Source organism: Ursus americanus, chromosome 16 (assembly GCF_024610735.1).
Source record: "Ursus americanus isolate L20-20 chromosome 16, mUrsAme1.1.p, whole genome shotgun sequence".
Classification (NCBI taxonomy): domain Eukaryota; kingdom Metazoa; phylum Chordata; class Mammalia; order Carnivora; family Ursidae; genus Ursus; species Ursus americanus.
The window spans coordinates 45426167-45442995 of NC_142142.1; the positions used below are offsets into that span (position 1 = coordinate 45426167).

General features: G+C 39.8%; 2 protein-coding genes and 1 pseudogene across 2 annotated transcripts; 2 read left to right on the plus strand and 1 right to left on the minus strand.

Annotated features, from left to right (window-relative positions):
* Window positions 1-785: 785 nt before the first annotated feature.
* On the minus strand, window positions 786-1760 carry LOC123792384 (olfactory receptor 6M1-like). The gene has a single exon (XM_045797539.2). The coding sequence runs from the start codon at window positions 1758-1760 to the stop codon at window positions 813-815; it is 948 nt and encodes a 315-aa protein (XP_045653495.1). The 3' UTR covers window positions 786-812.
* A 10556-nt stretch (window positions 1761-12316) lies between these two features.
* OR6M1 (olfactory receptor family 6 subfamily M member 1) lies at window positions 12317-13264 on the plus strand. Its single transcript, XM_045797538.1, has one exon. It carries the CDS (start codon window positions 12317-12319, stop codon window positions 13262-13264), a length of 948 nt encoding a protein of 315 aa, XP_045653494.1.
* A 537-nt stretch (window positions 13265-13801) lies between these two features.
* On the plus strand, window positions 13802-13902 carry LOC123792739 (U6 spliceosomal RNA; annotated as a pseudogene).
* Window positions 13903-16829: the final 2927 nt, after the last annotated feature.

Consider the following 16829-nt stretch of genomic DNA (forward strand, 5'->3'; position numbering starts at 1 on the left):
ACTTGTCCCGCAGCACAGGTTCAGTGGTGGTAAGGACAGAGGGCAACTTAACTCCTTGCCAATCTTTCCTCTTACAAAGAAATGAATAGAAGACATCTCACTTCAATTGGACCAATCAGATCCTCCTTCCAGGAATTAGGATTTTAAACTTGAGTGATTTAAAATATATATTCTTATAAATTCCATGTATATCAACATATAAGTTCATATTTAAATACACTGTACAAATCCTGGGTTATGTGACTGTTCTTCCTTGTTTTTGTTATTATTATTATTATTACTATTATTTTCTACATTATTTAGGTGTCAAGGATGAAGCCGATCATCTTTCATCATCTTTATACCTAGAAAAAGTATTAACTTACAATTATGTGTGGTTGCATTTCTTAGGCCATCTAAGTTAAGAGTATAATGAGAAAAAGAGAAAGGAAAAGTGTAAAATATCTCCTACTTCAACAATGAGAAAATGAAAGTTCAGGTAGTGTGAATGTCGTGTGATAAAAAAGAAATACAGCCAGGCTTAATATTCAGGTTTTCTGACTTCAGTTAATATTTTACATTAATTCATGATATTGTGTGTGTGAGACAGAGCAACAATAGGGTTTAAAACATATTATTTTCTCTATGCTTGAATTACCCACGCTGGACCTTGACCGTAATACCTTGTATCTGATGTGGCATGAAGCCTTTTTATATCTTCCCAAAAATCTTGGACTTTATGGTCTTCAAGCAGCTTTTCTCCACGTGGAGTCCAAGGGCTGACAGAGTCATTATTAGCACACAAAATTTCAAGTTCTCCTGTGCAATAAAGCTCAAGTTTTTTTGCTCCATAAGGACATAATTTTGCAGATTGCTTCTCTCAAAACTTCTTTTACCTTTTCATTCCTCAGACTATAAATGAAGGGGTTCAGAAGAGGGGTCACCATTATGGTCATGACAGCCGTCACTTTGTCAAAGTCCAGCGAGTAGCTCTGGCTGGGCCTCACGTACATGAAGATGTTGCTCCCATAGGCGATGGACACAACCGTGATGTGAGAAGCACAGGTGGAAAAGGCCTTCCGACGGCCTTGGGCAGAGGGGATGCGCAGGATGGTAGAGATGATGTAGGTGTAGGACACAATGGTGAATACCAGCGAGGTCAGGAGGACAAAGCAGGATAAGAGGAAGCTTATCATCTCGATGAAATGAGTGTCTATGCAGGCTGCCTGTAGCAAAGGGGCAATGTCACAGAAGAAATGACTAATTTCTCTATAACAGTAAGGCAGTGTGGACACCACAATAATTGGGCACAGCACTGAAAGGAAGGCCCCTACCCAGCAGCCCAGAACCAGCAGGAGACAGACCCTGCTGTTCATGATGATGGTATAGCGCAGGGGGTTACAGATGGCCACATAGCGGTCAAAGGACATCACTGCCAGGAGGATAAACTCTACTGTCCCCAAGAAAAAAAAGAAGTATATTTGGGCGAGGCAGCCAGCAAAAGATATGGTCTTCTTGTCTTCTAGGAGACAAGCTAACAGCTTTGGGGTAACTGAGGTAGTGTATGAAATGTCCAAAAATGACAAATTACTGAGGAAGAAATACATTGGGGTTTGGAGGCGATTATCAGTCCAGATCAAGGAAATGATGACAGTATTTCCTGTTAGAGTTAGCATGTAAGTAAACAGGAGGACCACAAAGAGGGAGATCTGAAGCTTCCAGATAACAGGGAAGGCAGTCAGGGTAAATTCAGTCACTGTGGTCTGATTTTGCGTATCCATCGCATGCAAAACCTAGTGGGCAGCACGTCTCTGAAAAAAAAATTATAGAGATGAAAAACAGCTAAAATAAGTTTTCAACTCTCAATGTCAGTGCTAAAGATAAGTAGTAAAAGCTTCGGATGTAGAGTCAAGAGTAATTTCATGCTGATTTCACTCAGTCTAATAAATGTAGGACCCTGGGAAAATTACATGACTTCTTCTAACTTCGGGATTCTCATATTTAAAATTTTGGTGGATGAAGTTACCTCTGTGGTCCCATTAATTTCTAGTCTTCATGATGGTTTTTCTCTTTGACCCTGTGCTCCTTCCTTTCTGTCTTTTTTCTTCCTGATTTCCTTTTTTCCCAGCAAAGTTCTGTGCCTGAGAAGAGAGAATACTTAACTGAGAATCCAAACAGTCAAGTTGCAAAAGGAGAAAGGGAATGTTAGTAAAAGTTGAGTTCCATGCAATACGTGCCCTCCTTAATACGTACTGCATGGAGCACTGGGTGTTATACGAAAACAATGGATCATGGAACACTACATCGAAAACTAATGATGTACTGTTTGGTGACTAACATAACATAATAAAATGTTTTTAAAAAGTTGAGTTCCTTTCCTCTGAGTTATCTCAAGCCTTCCCGCTCCACATAAAAGAGCAGAAACCCCGATACTGACCAAGGGAGTCCAATGAAGGGGGAAGCTGACCTGCATTCGTCTCTCCTCACTTCTGTTATTGGGATTGCGTGAGTCTCAAAGCGATACCTGGTGGAACTCACGTTGTCTGAATGCAATAATAATTGATCTCTCCTAAGGCTGCTTAGTTTGTTCTAATTCTTATACCGATAAAGAGTTTTGATGTCTACACTGTGACGGAGCAAGTAGGTGCATGATGTATGGTTCATAACTTGCATAACCTGTTTCAGACATTTGAAAAACGTCTTTTGGGAAAATGATCGGTGTGTTCCGTCTTTGCTCCTTACAATGGCGTGTGGAGGCAGGGTCCTCAAGAACAACAAAACTTTTCCCTCCCATTTCCCAACTGGGCATTTTTTATAAGTTCTCTTAAATAGGTCCCTTATTCCTTATATTCTTTTTTCCCTTATACCGTATATTCTTTTCAGCAATTTGAACATCAAATTGCTAATAATGGTACAAAAGAGTGGCTGCAGCTGGATGGTGTTTGAAACGCTCCTCTTGGAATCCTGCTCAGCGACGGTGAACAGCTACTGCATGTTTGTACAATTCAGTTGAAGCTCTGTCCTTGGTGTTTTATTTTGGGGCTAATCCTTTAGTTTTATGTTCAAATGACCAGTTTATGAACGTGAGCTAGGATCCCTCTAGGTTTGGGCCCCACCGAGTTCCTCCTGAAAGGAAGCCATTTTCTTCAGTTTCTCTGTCTGGGAAAAGTAACTCCTAGCAGCCTCTTTTCCTTAAAGACTTTTTTTTTTTTTTTTTTTTTTCCCTCTGAATAGATTTCCATTTGAAAAGTTTGCTGTACTTTTTCTGGTCCTTGTAGTTGCTCATTACTTGTACTTCCCATTCATTTATTCCAAAAATAAATTGCTTTTAAGTTATCGAAGGACTTCAAACGGGCTGATCTATTGATATAGGGTCTTGTACAAGTCGGTTTTCTTCCCCCAATAAATATTGTGATATTCATCCCTCCCCCCACTTCTCCTGCACCCGGGTAATAAACTTCCAGACTGATTACTACAGCACAAAAGGCATAAGCACATCTGGTGGACACATGTTAATGTTGCTGGGGTCTGATATAAAAACAGAATAGAGCATGGTACATGGACAAGTGGAAATGCTTTGAAATTCCCTCTCCTTTCCCCCTCCCACCCTCCTTACTGACCACACCGGAGAGGAGCAGGTGTTAAGGCAGACGAAGGTGGGTTCTCATGCACCTGCCTCTCATCTATTCCACTGTTCCTCCCGTTTATCTAGCCAATTGTTTCCCACCCTCCCTGAAGTCCTTCATTTCCCTTTGTGGATATTTAGTCTTTGATGACCCTGATACGAGCTTGATTCCCCTCTGGTGTTGTGAAGTTAGATAGGCTGGGATCTGCAAAAGCACTGTGCCATTTCTTAAACAAGGTCCTGGGATGGTCGAACACAAACAGAGGTGCTGTTTGCCGTGGTGGTCATGCGGTCCTAGATGAATGGAAAAAATGGCATCGAGAGATTTCTGTTCTGCTGTATTTGGGTCAAATAAACTCTGAGAAGAGCCAAAGATGTAGCATTGCTCTCCTTGGGGAGTCTCTCAACTTCGTGATCGTGGAGAAGCAGCTGGCTTTGTGCTGGTCTTCTCTGGATGACCTCTGTGCCCTCCCGAGCCCTTCCTGTCTAGGGCGAAAGGTTCTGGATGAGGACAACCTGCGTCTAAGAATGTAATTATAACCTTGCCAAGTTGGGGCTTTCATTTTGGGGGAAGATTGTTCTTCATTACCATTTGTGGATCCTTATAAAGTGGCATTAAACTGCACATCGGTACCTTTCAAGATTCCAGGTTAGGTCAGAACAAGGTGGACTAATGGAAAAATCATAGTAGATTTGGGATCAGAGAACCTGCGGGTTTTTTCTCATTTGGCCGCTGTAGCTTTGGATCTTTAAGGAGACTCCTAAGCATCGTGTCTTAAGTGTTTTCTAAAATGAGGATAATGACAGTGACAGATTGAGGTCCTCAGCGAGGGCCTATGTATACACTGATGTATGGATACTTGGCGTTCAGTGCATGTTTGCTAAGAACATCGGGATGGGGAAGGAGGAACAGAAAAGGACTGAGATGTGGTGGGGGTGGGGATGAGAGATCATTTGGGATCTTTGCTGCTGTCAGTAAAAGGTGGCAAAGTTTAATTGCAAGCCGAGTACATTAAAGACTTTCATTTACATACTTAAGGTAAAGCTATCATACTTGACAGCTGCCTTCACTATAATTTGGGGGAGAGCAGTAATTACGCTTAAATTCAGAAAATATACATGTAAACAAATTTACTGAGACTCAGACTGCTTAGCATATAAACACGGATAATTGCGTAATAAACCATACTTACATCATACTGATGGAGCCCCCCCGGTATTTTCTCTATCCGAGTATGTTAGGAACCTCGAACCTTGGGTATGTTTTTCCTGCTGCGTTCCCGCCGTTATTCTTTCAATACTGTGATTGCTTCGGTGTTGAATTCTGTGTAATCTTGGTCCTAGTCTGAGACTTTCCCCCACGTGGCAGCTGATCCCCCTTTCAAAACCACACCGAATGGTTATTCAGTGCTTGCTGAAGTAGCCCATCCTTCTTCCTCTGAATGAAAAACTGTCCTTTTTCATAACCTCTGTGGATTTTTCTCAGTTCTTCTTTGTACGTCCACAGAAAAGGTGAAGTCTCGACTTACACTCAGAATAAGTCCAAGTGTTCCATAATCTCTTCGTCTTTCACGTGACACGCGCAGTGTATCTCACCCTGAGAACATTCCTCGGAGTTGCAAGTCCTGTGTATCGTGGAGCACATTTCTGTCCAGAAGGGCAGATGGCGAGGATGGGTGGTGAGTGGAGAAGTCACACGCAGCTCAATCTCAGCAGGTCCTCTGACTTCTATTGTGGATCTCTGGCAAAAGTGGCCGAATGCTTCCCAAATCTCAGCTGGGTTTTTTTCTGTCTTGGTTGCAGGAATGCCACTTCCTGTCTATTCAGTGAATTTCGATTTCTTCTGTGGATCCGTCTGATTGTCAGAAGGATCCATATTCGCGTCACTGAAACATCTCTCTAAACGGTCACCAGTCCTTAGGTCAGCCCTGCTCACTCATCAGAACCCTGTCACTTGTATTCACATGTCACCACCTTTATTTACTCTCCCCAGAAAATAGCACTTCCCTGCCTCTACTAAAGTTTTTACAGGGGATGAACTCCGATATTTAATGAGATTTCGTGTTCACCTTCAGAGATTTGGTTCGCGGTGGCACCTGGGACTACGGCAGAAGAAAAGGTTAATGCTTATTATGGCAATCACAGAACGTCAGAATGGGAGGAACTAATCACAGTCATAAAGTTAGGGTCTCCTGGGACACTCTCTTGGTTGTTTATATTATTTATTTAAAGAGAACATAGAGGATTGCTTTAACGCCACAAGGAACTAGAAACTTGAACTTAAAACGTGTTTTCTTCATGTAATAAAAGGAATACACGAAATGGTCATGATGTACTGAAATAAGCTTTAAGCTGTCTTCCAAAAAGACAGCTTTTTTTTTTAATCCGTTTTATTGATGTACGATATACACATAATGGACAATTTAAGTGGACAGTTGGTTGAGTTTTGACGCACGTGTCCCGTCACGTAGCCACCAACACCACTATGGTCGTTTAGAAGATTTCCATCATCTTAGAAACCGTTGTGCCCTTTCGCAGGAGATGCTCTCCCCTCCTCACCTCAGCCCCTGATAACCACTGATGTGTTTTCTGTCAGGGTAATTTGCATTTTCTAGATTTCTATATAAATTCAAGCTTACTTCATGTCGTCTTTTGCATTTGTTTTCTTTCACTTAATCGGGTATTTGGAGATTAATCCAAGTGTTTCCGGGTCAGCCATCTCTTCCTTTGTGTGATGGAGGATTATCTGTAACACGGATTGTGTAGCTAGATGACAGTGTGTTTATTCATCAGATGATGGATACTTGAGTTGTTTGCAGTATTGGCGAATGTGAATAAAGCCTCTAGGAACAGTTGAGTTCATGTTTTTACGTGAATATTTGTTTTCACTTCTGTTAGATACGTTCTGAGAAGTGGGATTACTGTGTGTGATGGTAAGAATATATTTAATTATAAGAAACTGTCAGAGGTTCTCCAAAGGCATTGCGTCATTTTCATTTGTACTGGTAATATGTTGACTCTCACAGTTCCACATCCTTGCTAATGCTTGGTGTTAGCAGTCTTTTAAATTTTAGCCATCTAGTGCATGTTGGTGGAATGATCCGATGCGTTATATTTTTTTAGTTTACTTGATGTGTAATAAATAATAATATTAAAATAATATATTAATATTTTATTACTTAATATCTTATCTTGAATGGAAAACACTGTGTTTGTAAATTCCAAATTCACATTCATGTTCTGACCTTTCCAACCAAATACCGACTTTTTTCGCCAAGGCAGGCCTTAAACACCTCGATGATCTAGATATCCTCTTTGCCCCATAACTTCCCACTGAGTTCCACAGAAAACGATTCTAGAGTCTAATATAATTAACAATAATAATAATATAAAAATATAAATAATATAACAAGTAAATAAAATTGCACATATTTAAAGTGTACATCATGAAGACTTGACATAAATATATATTTTTGGAAATAATTATCACAATCAATTAATTGACACATCCTTCACCTGATACAGTTATTTTTTGGGGTGTACTATTTAGCAAATTTCAAGCACACAATACAGTATTATTAACTGTGGTCACCATGTTGTATGTTAGACACCCAAGGTTTATTCATCTTATAACTGAAGGCTTTATGCCTTTGCCTAGCATCACCCCATTTTCCTCTATTCCGCCTATGAGTGAAACCATAAGGTATTTGTCTGACATATTTATAGCAGCATTACCTACAAAAGTCAAATTATGAAACAGCTCAAGTGTCCATTGATGAATGGATAAAGATATGGCATATATATAATGGAGTATTATTCAGCCATAAAAAAGAATGAAATCTTGCCATTTTTTGCAACAACATGGATGGAGCTAGAGAGTATAATGCTAAGCGAAATCAGTCAGTCAGAGAAAGACAAAAACCATATGACTTCACTCCTATGTGGAATTTAAGAAAAAAAAATAGATGAACATAGGGGATAGGGAGAGGTAAATGAAGAAACAGACTCTTAACTCTAGAGAACAAACTGAGAGTTCCCAGAGGGAAGCTGGGTGGGGGGAGGGGTGAAGTAGGTGATGAGGATCCAGGAGCACACTTGTTATGAACACCAGATGTTGTATGGAAGTGTGGAATCACTATATTGTGAAACTAATATTACATTGTATGTTAACTAACAGGATTTTAAATAAAACTTTTTAAAAGATAAAAAAAAATTTTTTTAAAAAGCATGCTATGCTCTTAGAGACAGAGGCAGTAGACGGCATCCGAAACTAGAATATTTATTGTTGGAGAACAACTTCTATTTTATCAATGACTTAAAAAGAATGAAGAGTTTTTCAAGTATTATTTTTCCTTTAAATAGGTAAAGCAAAATACCAAGAATATCCCCGAGGAACTCCTAGCAGGTCAATTTGGCACCTTCTAAAACTTTGTAATTGTGATTAGGTAGTTCAAAACCAACATTCTAAAAAAAAAAAAAAAACCAACATTCTTTTGTAACAATATTATTAATTAACTTCCTTTGACCCATATCCCCAAGAGCTGTTTTCATCTAAATCTCTAAGGCAAATAAGCCCATGAAAAAACCTAGTTCATCCACTTACATAGAAGAAAGGAAACTTTATAGAGAAAAAGAATGGGATAACTTTTTTAAAAATATTCAAGTCACCTTTAATCTTAGAGATTTAGAGTATTCAAGACCATTTAGTAAAATCTCCAGTGGAAAATTTAGTATTCTAGTAACCATAAAGGTAGAACGAGACACCAAAAACTATTCTAAGTTCCCCTCACTGGGCTGTCACTTGCAACGATGCTGTAAGAAGGATTCTGAATCAGCCGCATCTGAGTTAGTTATATGGGATTCTGTGTCCAGTTACCAGCCCAGTTACTAAATAATTCGAAAATTTGATAATTAACCAAAGACTCAGAACTAGCTTTCTTGCAAGGGGAAAAATACCTGTGAATTGAGAATCAATGATTTTCCAGGATAATTTTTTAAAATAGAGTCAGGCACTCTAATCCAGGTGATTTATTCCTGCAAGTTTTTCAAGGCTCTTAATACTTTACTACCATATCCTCTATCTGTAAAACCAGACTCCAGAATCTTTTTGTGTGGAACTCACTGGGAAGTTATGGGGCAAAGAGGATATCTAGATCATCGAGGTGTTTCAGGCCTGCCATGGCGAAAAAGGTCAGTATTTGTTCGGAAAGGTCAGAACGTGAATGTGTATTTGGAATTTGCAAAGACTGTTTTCTGTTCAAGATAAGAGCTTTTCCTTCAGCCAGTGCTAAAGCAAGATAGAGATTTCCCACTCACTGAAGCCATCCAAGCCGTGGCTGGATGGATACGCAGCGAGCTTGTTAATCACAAGGACACATATTGGGGTCAGCGTTCAGTGACCTAGTCAATTTTATTTTATCTTTAAGAGATATTTCTATGAGCTAGCCATAGAAACAGAAGTGGCAAGAGAAAAATTTCAAAGTACAATATTCGGAGTAAATGCATGCACACATAATAATCCCAGTTGGAGCCTCTTGCTATGTCTACACATACAAAACATGCTGGGAGAATCTTACATCATCTACACAATCCGTGAAATGCAAGTATACTGTTTCATCTATGTTTTATTTACTAATATATTTCTTTTGTTAAATGTATCTTCTCATGTGTGGTCTGTCTGATCTGTCATGTTCTTAGTGGGATCAGATGCAAATCTGGGAGATTCAGATTAAGGATTCATTAAGAATATTCCTCAGTGCCCAATTAAACTTTCCGTAATTTATTGCTATTTACTCAAGAAACCGTTCACTCTAATTATTCATCTCCTTTAAGTTTATCTCAATCCTTTCTGAGCGAAGCCATACTTTTTTTAGCAAGAATCTGTTAGTACTGCCACACATATGATTTAATTTAAACCTCACAGTACCTCCTTTTGAATGCTATATTTATCTAACACTTGAATCTGAAAGGGTGAACTATCATTTGCCTGTTGAACAACCTCACGGAAAAAATATTACAACACACGCACAAAACAGACACTTGGTGCCTCAGACAGAAAGTTCACGTGAGATTTCACGAGATGTTATGTTGGTGTAGGTGTTTGTGATTAGCCACTTCTGTGCAATAATTTACAGAATCGTTTCAGAGCTTGCATGAGTTCGAGCCCATACGCACGTCCATAATACCGTCACCACAATTAGGGTGACAGACACCCCCAAGGCCTCCCAGAGTTCCCTTCACACAATCACTTCAAAGGGTCATATAGTGTCTGATTCCATGGATGGCACCATGAAATATCTAGCCAGTTGTTTAGTGTTGCTATCTTAGATGACCAACATTTCCTTCCTGTATAGATAAGGATTGAGGAAATATTCTTGCATATAAATCACATAAAACTCATCAAATTATACATATTAAATATGTGCAGTTCTACGTTGTTGTTTTTTAAGATTTTATTTTTAAGTAATCTCTGCACGCAACGTGGGGCTTGAACTCACGACCCCGAGGTCAAGAGTTGCACGCTCCACCAACTGAACCAGCCAGGCGCCCCATGTGCAGTTCATTGCATATCGATTGTACCTCAAAAAAGCTGATTTTAAAAATGAGCGTGCAGAGTTCTAGTAATTGATGTGGAAGGATGATGATTATTATTTAAAAAAGAAAGAAAGAAAGAAAGAAAGAAAGAAAGAAAGAAAGAAAGAAAGAAAGAAAAAAGAAAGAAAGAAAAGTAGGAAAAGCCAGTCACAAGGTAGTATGTGAGTATTATTTATTTTAGATACATTGGTATGGAACTTAATTTTGGAATGGTCTGGAAATACATTCACCAAAATGCTGTCACTGTATCTCTAGCAGGTTTGCTTACAGATTATAATTTTTTTTTAAAGATTTTATTCATTTATGTGACGGAGAGACAGCCAGTGAGAGAGGGAACACAGCAGGGGAGAGGGAGAGGAAGAAGCAGGCTCCCAGCCGAGGAGCCCGATGTGGGGCTCGATCCCAGAACGCCAGGATCACGCCCTGGGCCGAAGGCAGATGCTCAACGACTGCGCTACCCAGGCGCCCCTATAATTTTCTTTTTTGCACTTGGATATTCTAATTCTTCGCTAAGGAGGAGCTAAGTAAAATCTAGACTAAGAGAGCATGGAGATTACAGCATGGGTGCTTTTAGCCTGAAATGGGAATATCTGTGCCAAAGACCATTTCTCAGACACTGAGATAAGGAACAACTAGAAGATCTTGATGTAGTTTTATGATTTCAACTAATTAAGTGAGTCAATTTTCTCTCTTCTACCTCCTGTGTATAACCTGCAGCTCTCTGATTTTATCACATTGTGTAGTGTCCTCTTAAATAATCAGCCAGAAGTAAGTCAGGTAAAAACAAACACCATACAATTTCACGTACGTGCGGAGTCTAAACAGTATAACAAATGAACAAACCAACAGAGTTGTAAATACAGAGAACAAGCTGGTGGTTGTCAGAAGGGAGGTGGGGGGGGTGGGATTAAGAGGGCCAAACTTCCAGTCATAAAATAAATAAGTCACAGGGATGAGAAGTATAGCACATGGAATATAATAATATTGCAATAATGTATAGTGACACATGGGAACTATACTTATCGTAGTGAAACCAAGTAGCGCACAGAATTGTTTTTTAAGGATTTTATTTATTTATTTATTTGTTTGTTTATTTATTTATTTATCATGCGCATGAGAGAGAAAGAGAATGAGAAAGAGTGGGAGTGGAGGTGGAGGAGGGAGAAGGAGAAGCAGACTCCCCACTGAGCAAGGAGCCTGATGCTCGGCTCGATCCTAGGACCCTGGCATCATGACCTGAGCCAAAGGCAGACACTTAACTGACTGAGCCACCCAGGTGCCCCAATGCCCAGAATTATTGAATGAATATGTTGTACATCTGAAACGTTGTATGTTAATTGTACTTCAATAAAAAATAATAATCAGCCAGATATATAATGTATCACTTACATAGTTCACAGAATTTATAGAAGGTAGGTTTTGGACATAAGGCATAACCCAAAGATAAGATAACCACTGTGAGCTTTTGATGTGTCATCTGAAGTGATTAGCAGGAACGATGAGCCATTGTTCCTTTCAGATATTTCTGGTCTGTTTCCACAGATCTGTACATGCAAGGAAAAGACTTTCGAAATCGAGACTCTGGAGATCACCAAATATTGGAAAAAAGAAACCAACCTTTCTTTCTTACTCGTGGCAGGTCACCCAGGTCAACTGCCCAAGCGAAAGAAAATTTGTTATAGAAAAGGCTAGAAAGCACTTAAAAGAATTTCCCTCTCAGTGACTGGAAACTTCAGAAAAACAGTTCTAGTTAAAATGTGAGTCAGTACTTCATAGCACATTTTTAACTGGGAAAATGAGGCTGGGTGCACTGGAGAGAAGAGAAATTTGACTTAATGAGAATGAATAGAATTTTATTACTAGAAGGAAGCTTAGAGGATTTTTTTAATCCACTCTTCTGAGAACCTTAGTCTTATGGAAAAAGTTGTGTCTAAATGGTATTTTGATTTTCCCAAGGATGCCCAATAATGACTTTCCAATTGACAGCTAACCTTCTGACCCATCTCCCAGTGGAAGGCCCGCTCCACAACACATTTTCAACAGATTTTTATAAAATTACCTCCTTAGCTGATTTTCCTTTTCTTGTTTCTTAAGGGAAACCGTGCCCTCCACGTAGCCATGGCCATGGGAAATTGGAGCACAGTGACTGAATTCACCCTGATCGCCTTCCCTGCCCTCCTAGAGCTTCGAATCTTCCTCTTTGTGGTTCTTTTGCTGACTTACACATTAACTGCGACAGGAAACATTATCATCATCTTCCTAATATGGACTGATAATCACCTTCAAACCCCAATGTACATTTTCCTCAGTAATTTGTCCTGTATAGATATTTTATACACCACGGTCGTTACCCCAAAGTTGCTAGCCTGCCTTCTAGGAGAGAAGAAAACCATATCCTTTGCTGGCTGCATCACTCAAACATATTTCTACTTCTTTCTGGGGACAGTAGAGTTTCTCCTCCTGGCGGTGATGTCCTTTGACCGCTACGTGGCCATCTGTAACCCCCTGCGCTATACCATCATCATGAACAGCAGGGCCTGCCTCCTGCTGGTCCTGGGCTGCTGGGTGGGAGCCTTCCTGTCCGTGTTGGTACCAACCATTGTAGTGACAAGGCTACCTTACTGTAGAAAAGAAATTAATCATTTTTTCTGTGACATTGCCCCTCTTCTGCAGGTGGCCTGTGTAGATACGCACCTCATTGAGCAGATAAACTTTCTCCTATCTGCCCTTGTCATCCTGAGCTCCCTGGCATTCACTACTGGGTCCTACGCCTACATCATCTCTACCATCCTGCGCATCCCCTCAGCCCAAGGCCGTCAAAAAGCTTTTTCTACCTGCGCTTCTCACATCACAGTTGTGTCCATTGCCTTCGGGAGCAACATCTTTGTGTACGTGAGACCCAATCAGAACTATTCCCTGGATTTTGACAAGGTAGCTGCTGTCCTTATTACAGTGGTGACCCCTCTTCTGAACCCTTTTATTTATAGCTTGAGAAATGAAAAGATGAAAGAAGTATTGAGAGAGACAGTGAACAGACTCATGTCCTTGATACTTAGGAAAACTTGACCTTAGTGTTTAGTACATCACACCACATTTCTCATCTACAGCACGTTCATTCTGCATCAATATAGTGCCAGGTGGACATTCCAGGAATCTGAGACTGTGTCAACAGGAGGAGCAATGGCCATACCAAACTGAAGGAAATTCTGCTTCCATCTTGGGGAAAAAAAAAATCTAACCCATCAACTTTTGTATATTCATGGCTTTAAACCACGAAACATTACCTAAATAAAAGCCAGAGGTTTCCAAATCCAGTCTTGGCTAAATCAGTTTATTTTCCACGTGACATTGACCATGTCACAACTTATTTGAGCCTTCATGTCTCCATCTCTAAATGAAATAAAAGATAATAAAGTATCACTATTTGTAGCAAGACGTGTAAAGTGAGAGCATTTTAACTTCTTGGGTTAGTCCCTCTTGAAACGTTCAAGAAATTCAGTTTTCACCCTTTTTTATTTACCTGGATCAAGTAAATATGATGTGAGAAGTGAGGGGGAAAAAGGTAAGACTCAGGATGCTATCGAGCTTCTGGCTATAAACCTGAGTGAGTGCTCTCTATACACTAAAATTAAAACAATGCAAAGAAGATCAGCATGGCCCTGCACAAGGAAAACATGCAAATTCATGAAGCACTGCATATTGTATGGGGGCAGACGGTAACTAGACTTATCACGGGAATCATTTGATAATGTAGAAAAATATGGAACCACTATGATGTATACCTGAAACTAAATTGTGTGTCAATTACACATCAATTAAAAAAAAAAGGTACTGGAAAAAAAAAAAGAAAAGAAGGAAAACCTGAGTGAAAGGTGGAGATATTTGCTGAGAAAAAGAACATAAGAAGGGCAGGTCATGAATGACTTTGGTAAAATGTTTAATAGAATTTTAGGGGTAAAAGCCAAAATAAAGTAGATAAAACAGTCTGCATATATAAACAGAATAGAAATATAGTTAACATTTTCAAGAAGGTTAGCTGAGACTATAAGCAGTACGGTAAAATAAAGGTAACATGGGTTAGAAAATACTATTTTCTAACAGGAGATGTGTTTGCTTTTTTAAGTATTGATTGGAGCAGTATAGTCATGGCCCTAGGCTGAGGCAACAGGAGAATGTGAATGACTGATATGATGGGTTACCCGAAACGGTCAAAGGTGAGGACATCAAGAACATGAGGGAAAGGATAGTAACTGGCAGAAGTTTGTGTTACATACTGATAAACAGGAATGGATGAATCCAGAAATGGAACCTATAGCAACTAGGGGAAAACGGTCACAGTCCTTTTTGATGGATGGCCTAAGGTGCCAGAGTGGACCTTAAGAAGAGGTTTAGTACCTAACTTCAGGTAGAAGAATGGCCAAAGAAAGAGTATACTTTTTAATAATGTGTGCAGAATAAAGCAGTGAACCAGGTCCATCAGCGAGTAATATAATGTGTTAATGATCCAAGGAAATTACTCATTCTTTCAATTGCCAGGTATGGCTTGGTGCCTACAATGTACCAGTAAACAAAACAGACAGAATTTCTACCCGCATGGGATTTAAATTACAATAGGGGGAGACATACAGTAAGTAGTATATACAGAAAAATTAGAGAAAATTTACGCAGTGACAAAAGTTATAGAGAAAAGTAAAGCAGGGAAGGGGAATAAAGGTTTGGGGGAGAGAGTTTCGCTTTTAAATAAGGTGGTTAAGAAAGCCTTTTCTGAGAAGATGACTTTTGAATAAAGATTGGAAGGATCTGAGAGTGTGAGCTATGTGGGTATCTGGGAAAATAGGATTACGTGAAAGTAGAGCAAAGACTTTAAGCTGTGGTAAGTGAGAGAAGCAAGCCCTTGTGCCGTAGTAATTGGTCGCTGAGAGCGAAGACCATCTGAGAAGCTCTGCTGCCAGACCCCGAGGACCAGGGGGAGCACCAAGATGGGAACTACGTTTATCAACGCACTGCACTAGAACTAAAAACCAGAACAGCAGAAAGGCTGTCCTAATCCCATATTGCTAAGGAACTGGTCATTAAACACAGCCACATTTAAGCAATAAATATTGACTACATGGAAGAAAATTTATTCTTCAGGGGCTCCGGGGAGGCTCAGTCAGTGAAGCATCTCCCTTAGGCTCAGGTCATGATCCCGGTGTCCTGGGATCGAGCCCCGCAGCAGGCTCCCTGCTCAGCGGGGAGTCTGCTTTTCCCCCTGCCCTTCTCCCTGCTCATGCTCTCTCTCTCTCTCAAATAAATAAATACAATCTTTAAAAAAAAAAAAAGGAAAGAAAGAAAATGTATTCTTCAGCACAATCATACATGTACCCATAGTGTTGTTTTGATTTCTTTGATGGATTCATTTCATAGCAAGTTTAAAGACTTTTTTTAAAAAAGATTTTATTTAGTTATTTACTTGAAAGAAAGCGAGCGAGTAGAGGGAGGAGCAGAGGGAGAGGGAGGGGAGAGAATCCCAAGCAGACTCTGTGTTGAGCACGGAGCCCAACGCAGGGCTCCATCTCAAGACCCTGAGATCATGACCTGAACCGAAACCAAGAGTCCAACACTTAACCAAATGAGCCACCCAGACACCCCAAGACTTTTTTTTTTTTCTTTTAAGAAACATCTGAAATAAGGACAAAATGATTTTGCTGTTTAGGACACTGATGCTCAAATTCTTGTTCCCAAACCAGCAGCATAAGCCTCATCAGGGAACATGATACAAATGAAAATTCCCAGCCACCACCCCAGGCCTACTGTATCTGAAACACTAGAAGCAAGCCCAGTGTTTTAACAAGCTTTCCAGGTGATACTGAAGTGAGCCAACATTTGAGAACCATGGGCTCAGGGAGAGTCAGGCAGGTGTCCAGTTACCCAGACTCATGTTGTCATTGCTATTGCTTATGAAGAGCCTTGATTAAATATCGCCAGGAACTTGCCTTAAAATATACTTGATATCTAGATTTTTTTTTAAATCATATAACATGGTCATTTTTTTTACAAATTTTTATTTAAATTCTAGTTAGTTAACATATAGTGTAATATTAGTTTCGGGCGTAGAATTTAGTGATTCAACACAGTATTATTAATATGATTATTATGATGATAATTATCATTATTCTTATGATGGGTACTTAATCATATCTATTAATTTATTGGGATTGAATTAATTACAAAAATTGAGTTTGTTCCTATTGTGGAGAAGTATTTTCCTGGAGTGCTAGAGGTAGCTACGTAAGTACTTTTTATTTTTTTTAAGGCCTTTGTTTTTGAGTCCTGGGCACCTGGCAATGAGATAAGAAGGACTCTCTCTCTCTCTCTCTCTCTCTCTCTCTTTTTTTAAGATTTTATTTATTTTTTTGAGAGAGAGTGAGGGAGCATAAGTGGGGGAGCACAAGTGACGGGAGGGACAGAGGGAGAAGCAGACTCCCCGCTGAGCAGGGAGCCAGACGCAGGACTTGATCCCAAGATCATGACCTGAGCCGAAGGCAGAAGTTTAACTGACTGAGCCACCCAGGCGCCCCAAGGAGGACTTTCAAACAGAGTTCCCAGCAATTGTACCAAAGGCCAGATTTGCTGGTCCTTTTCTCAGTTG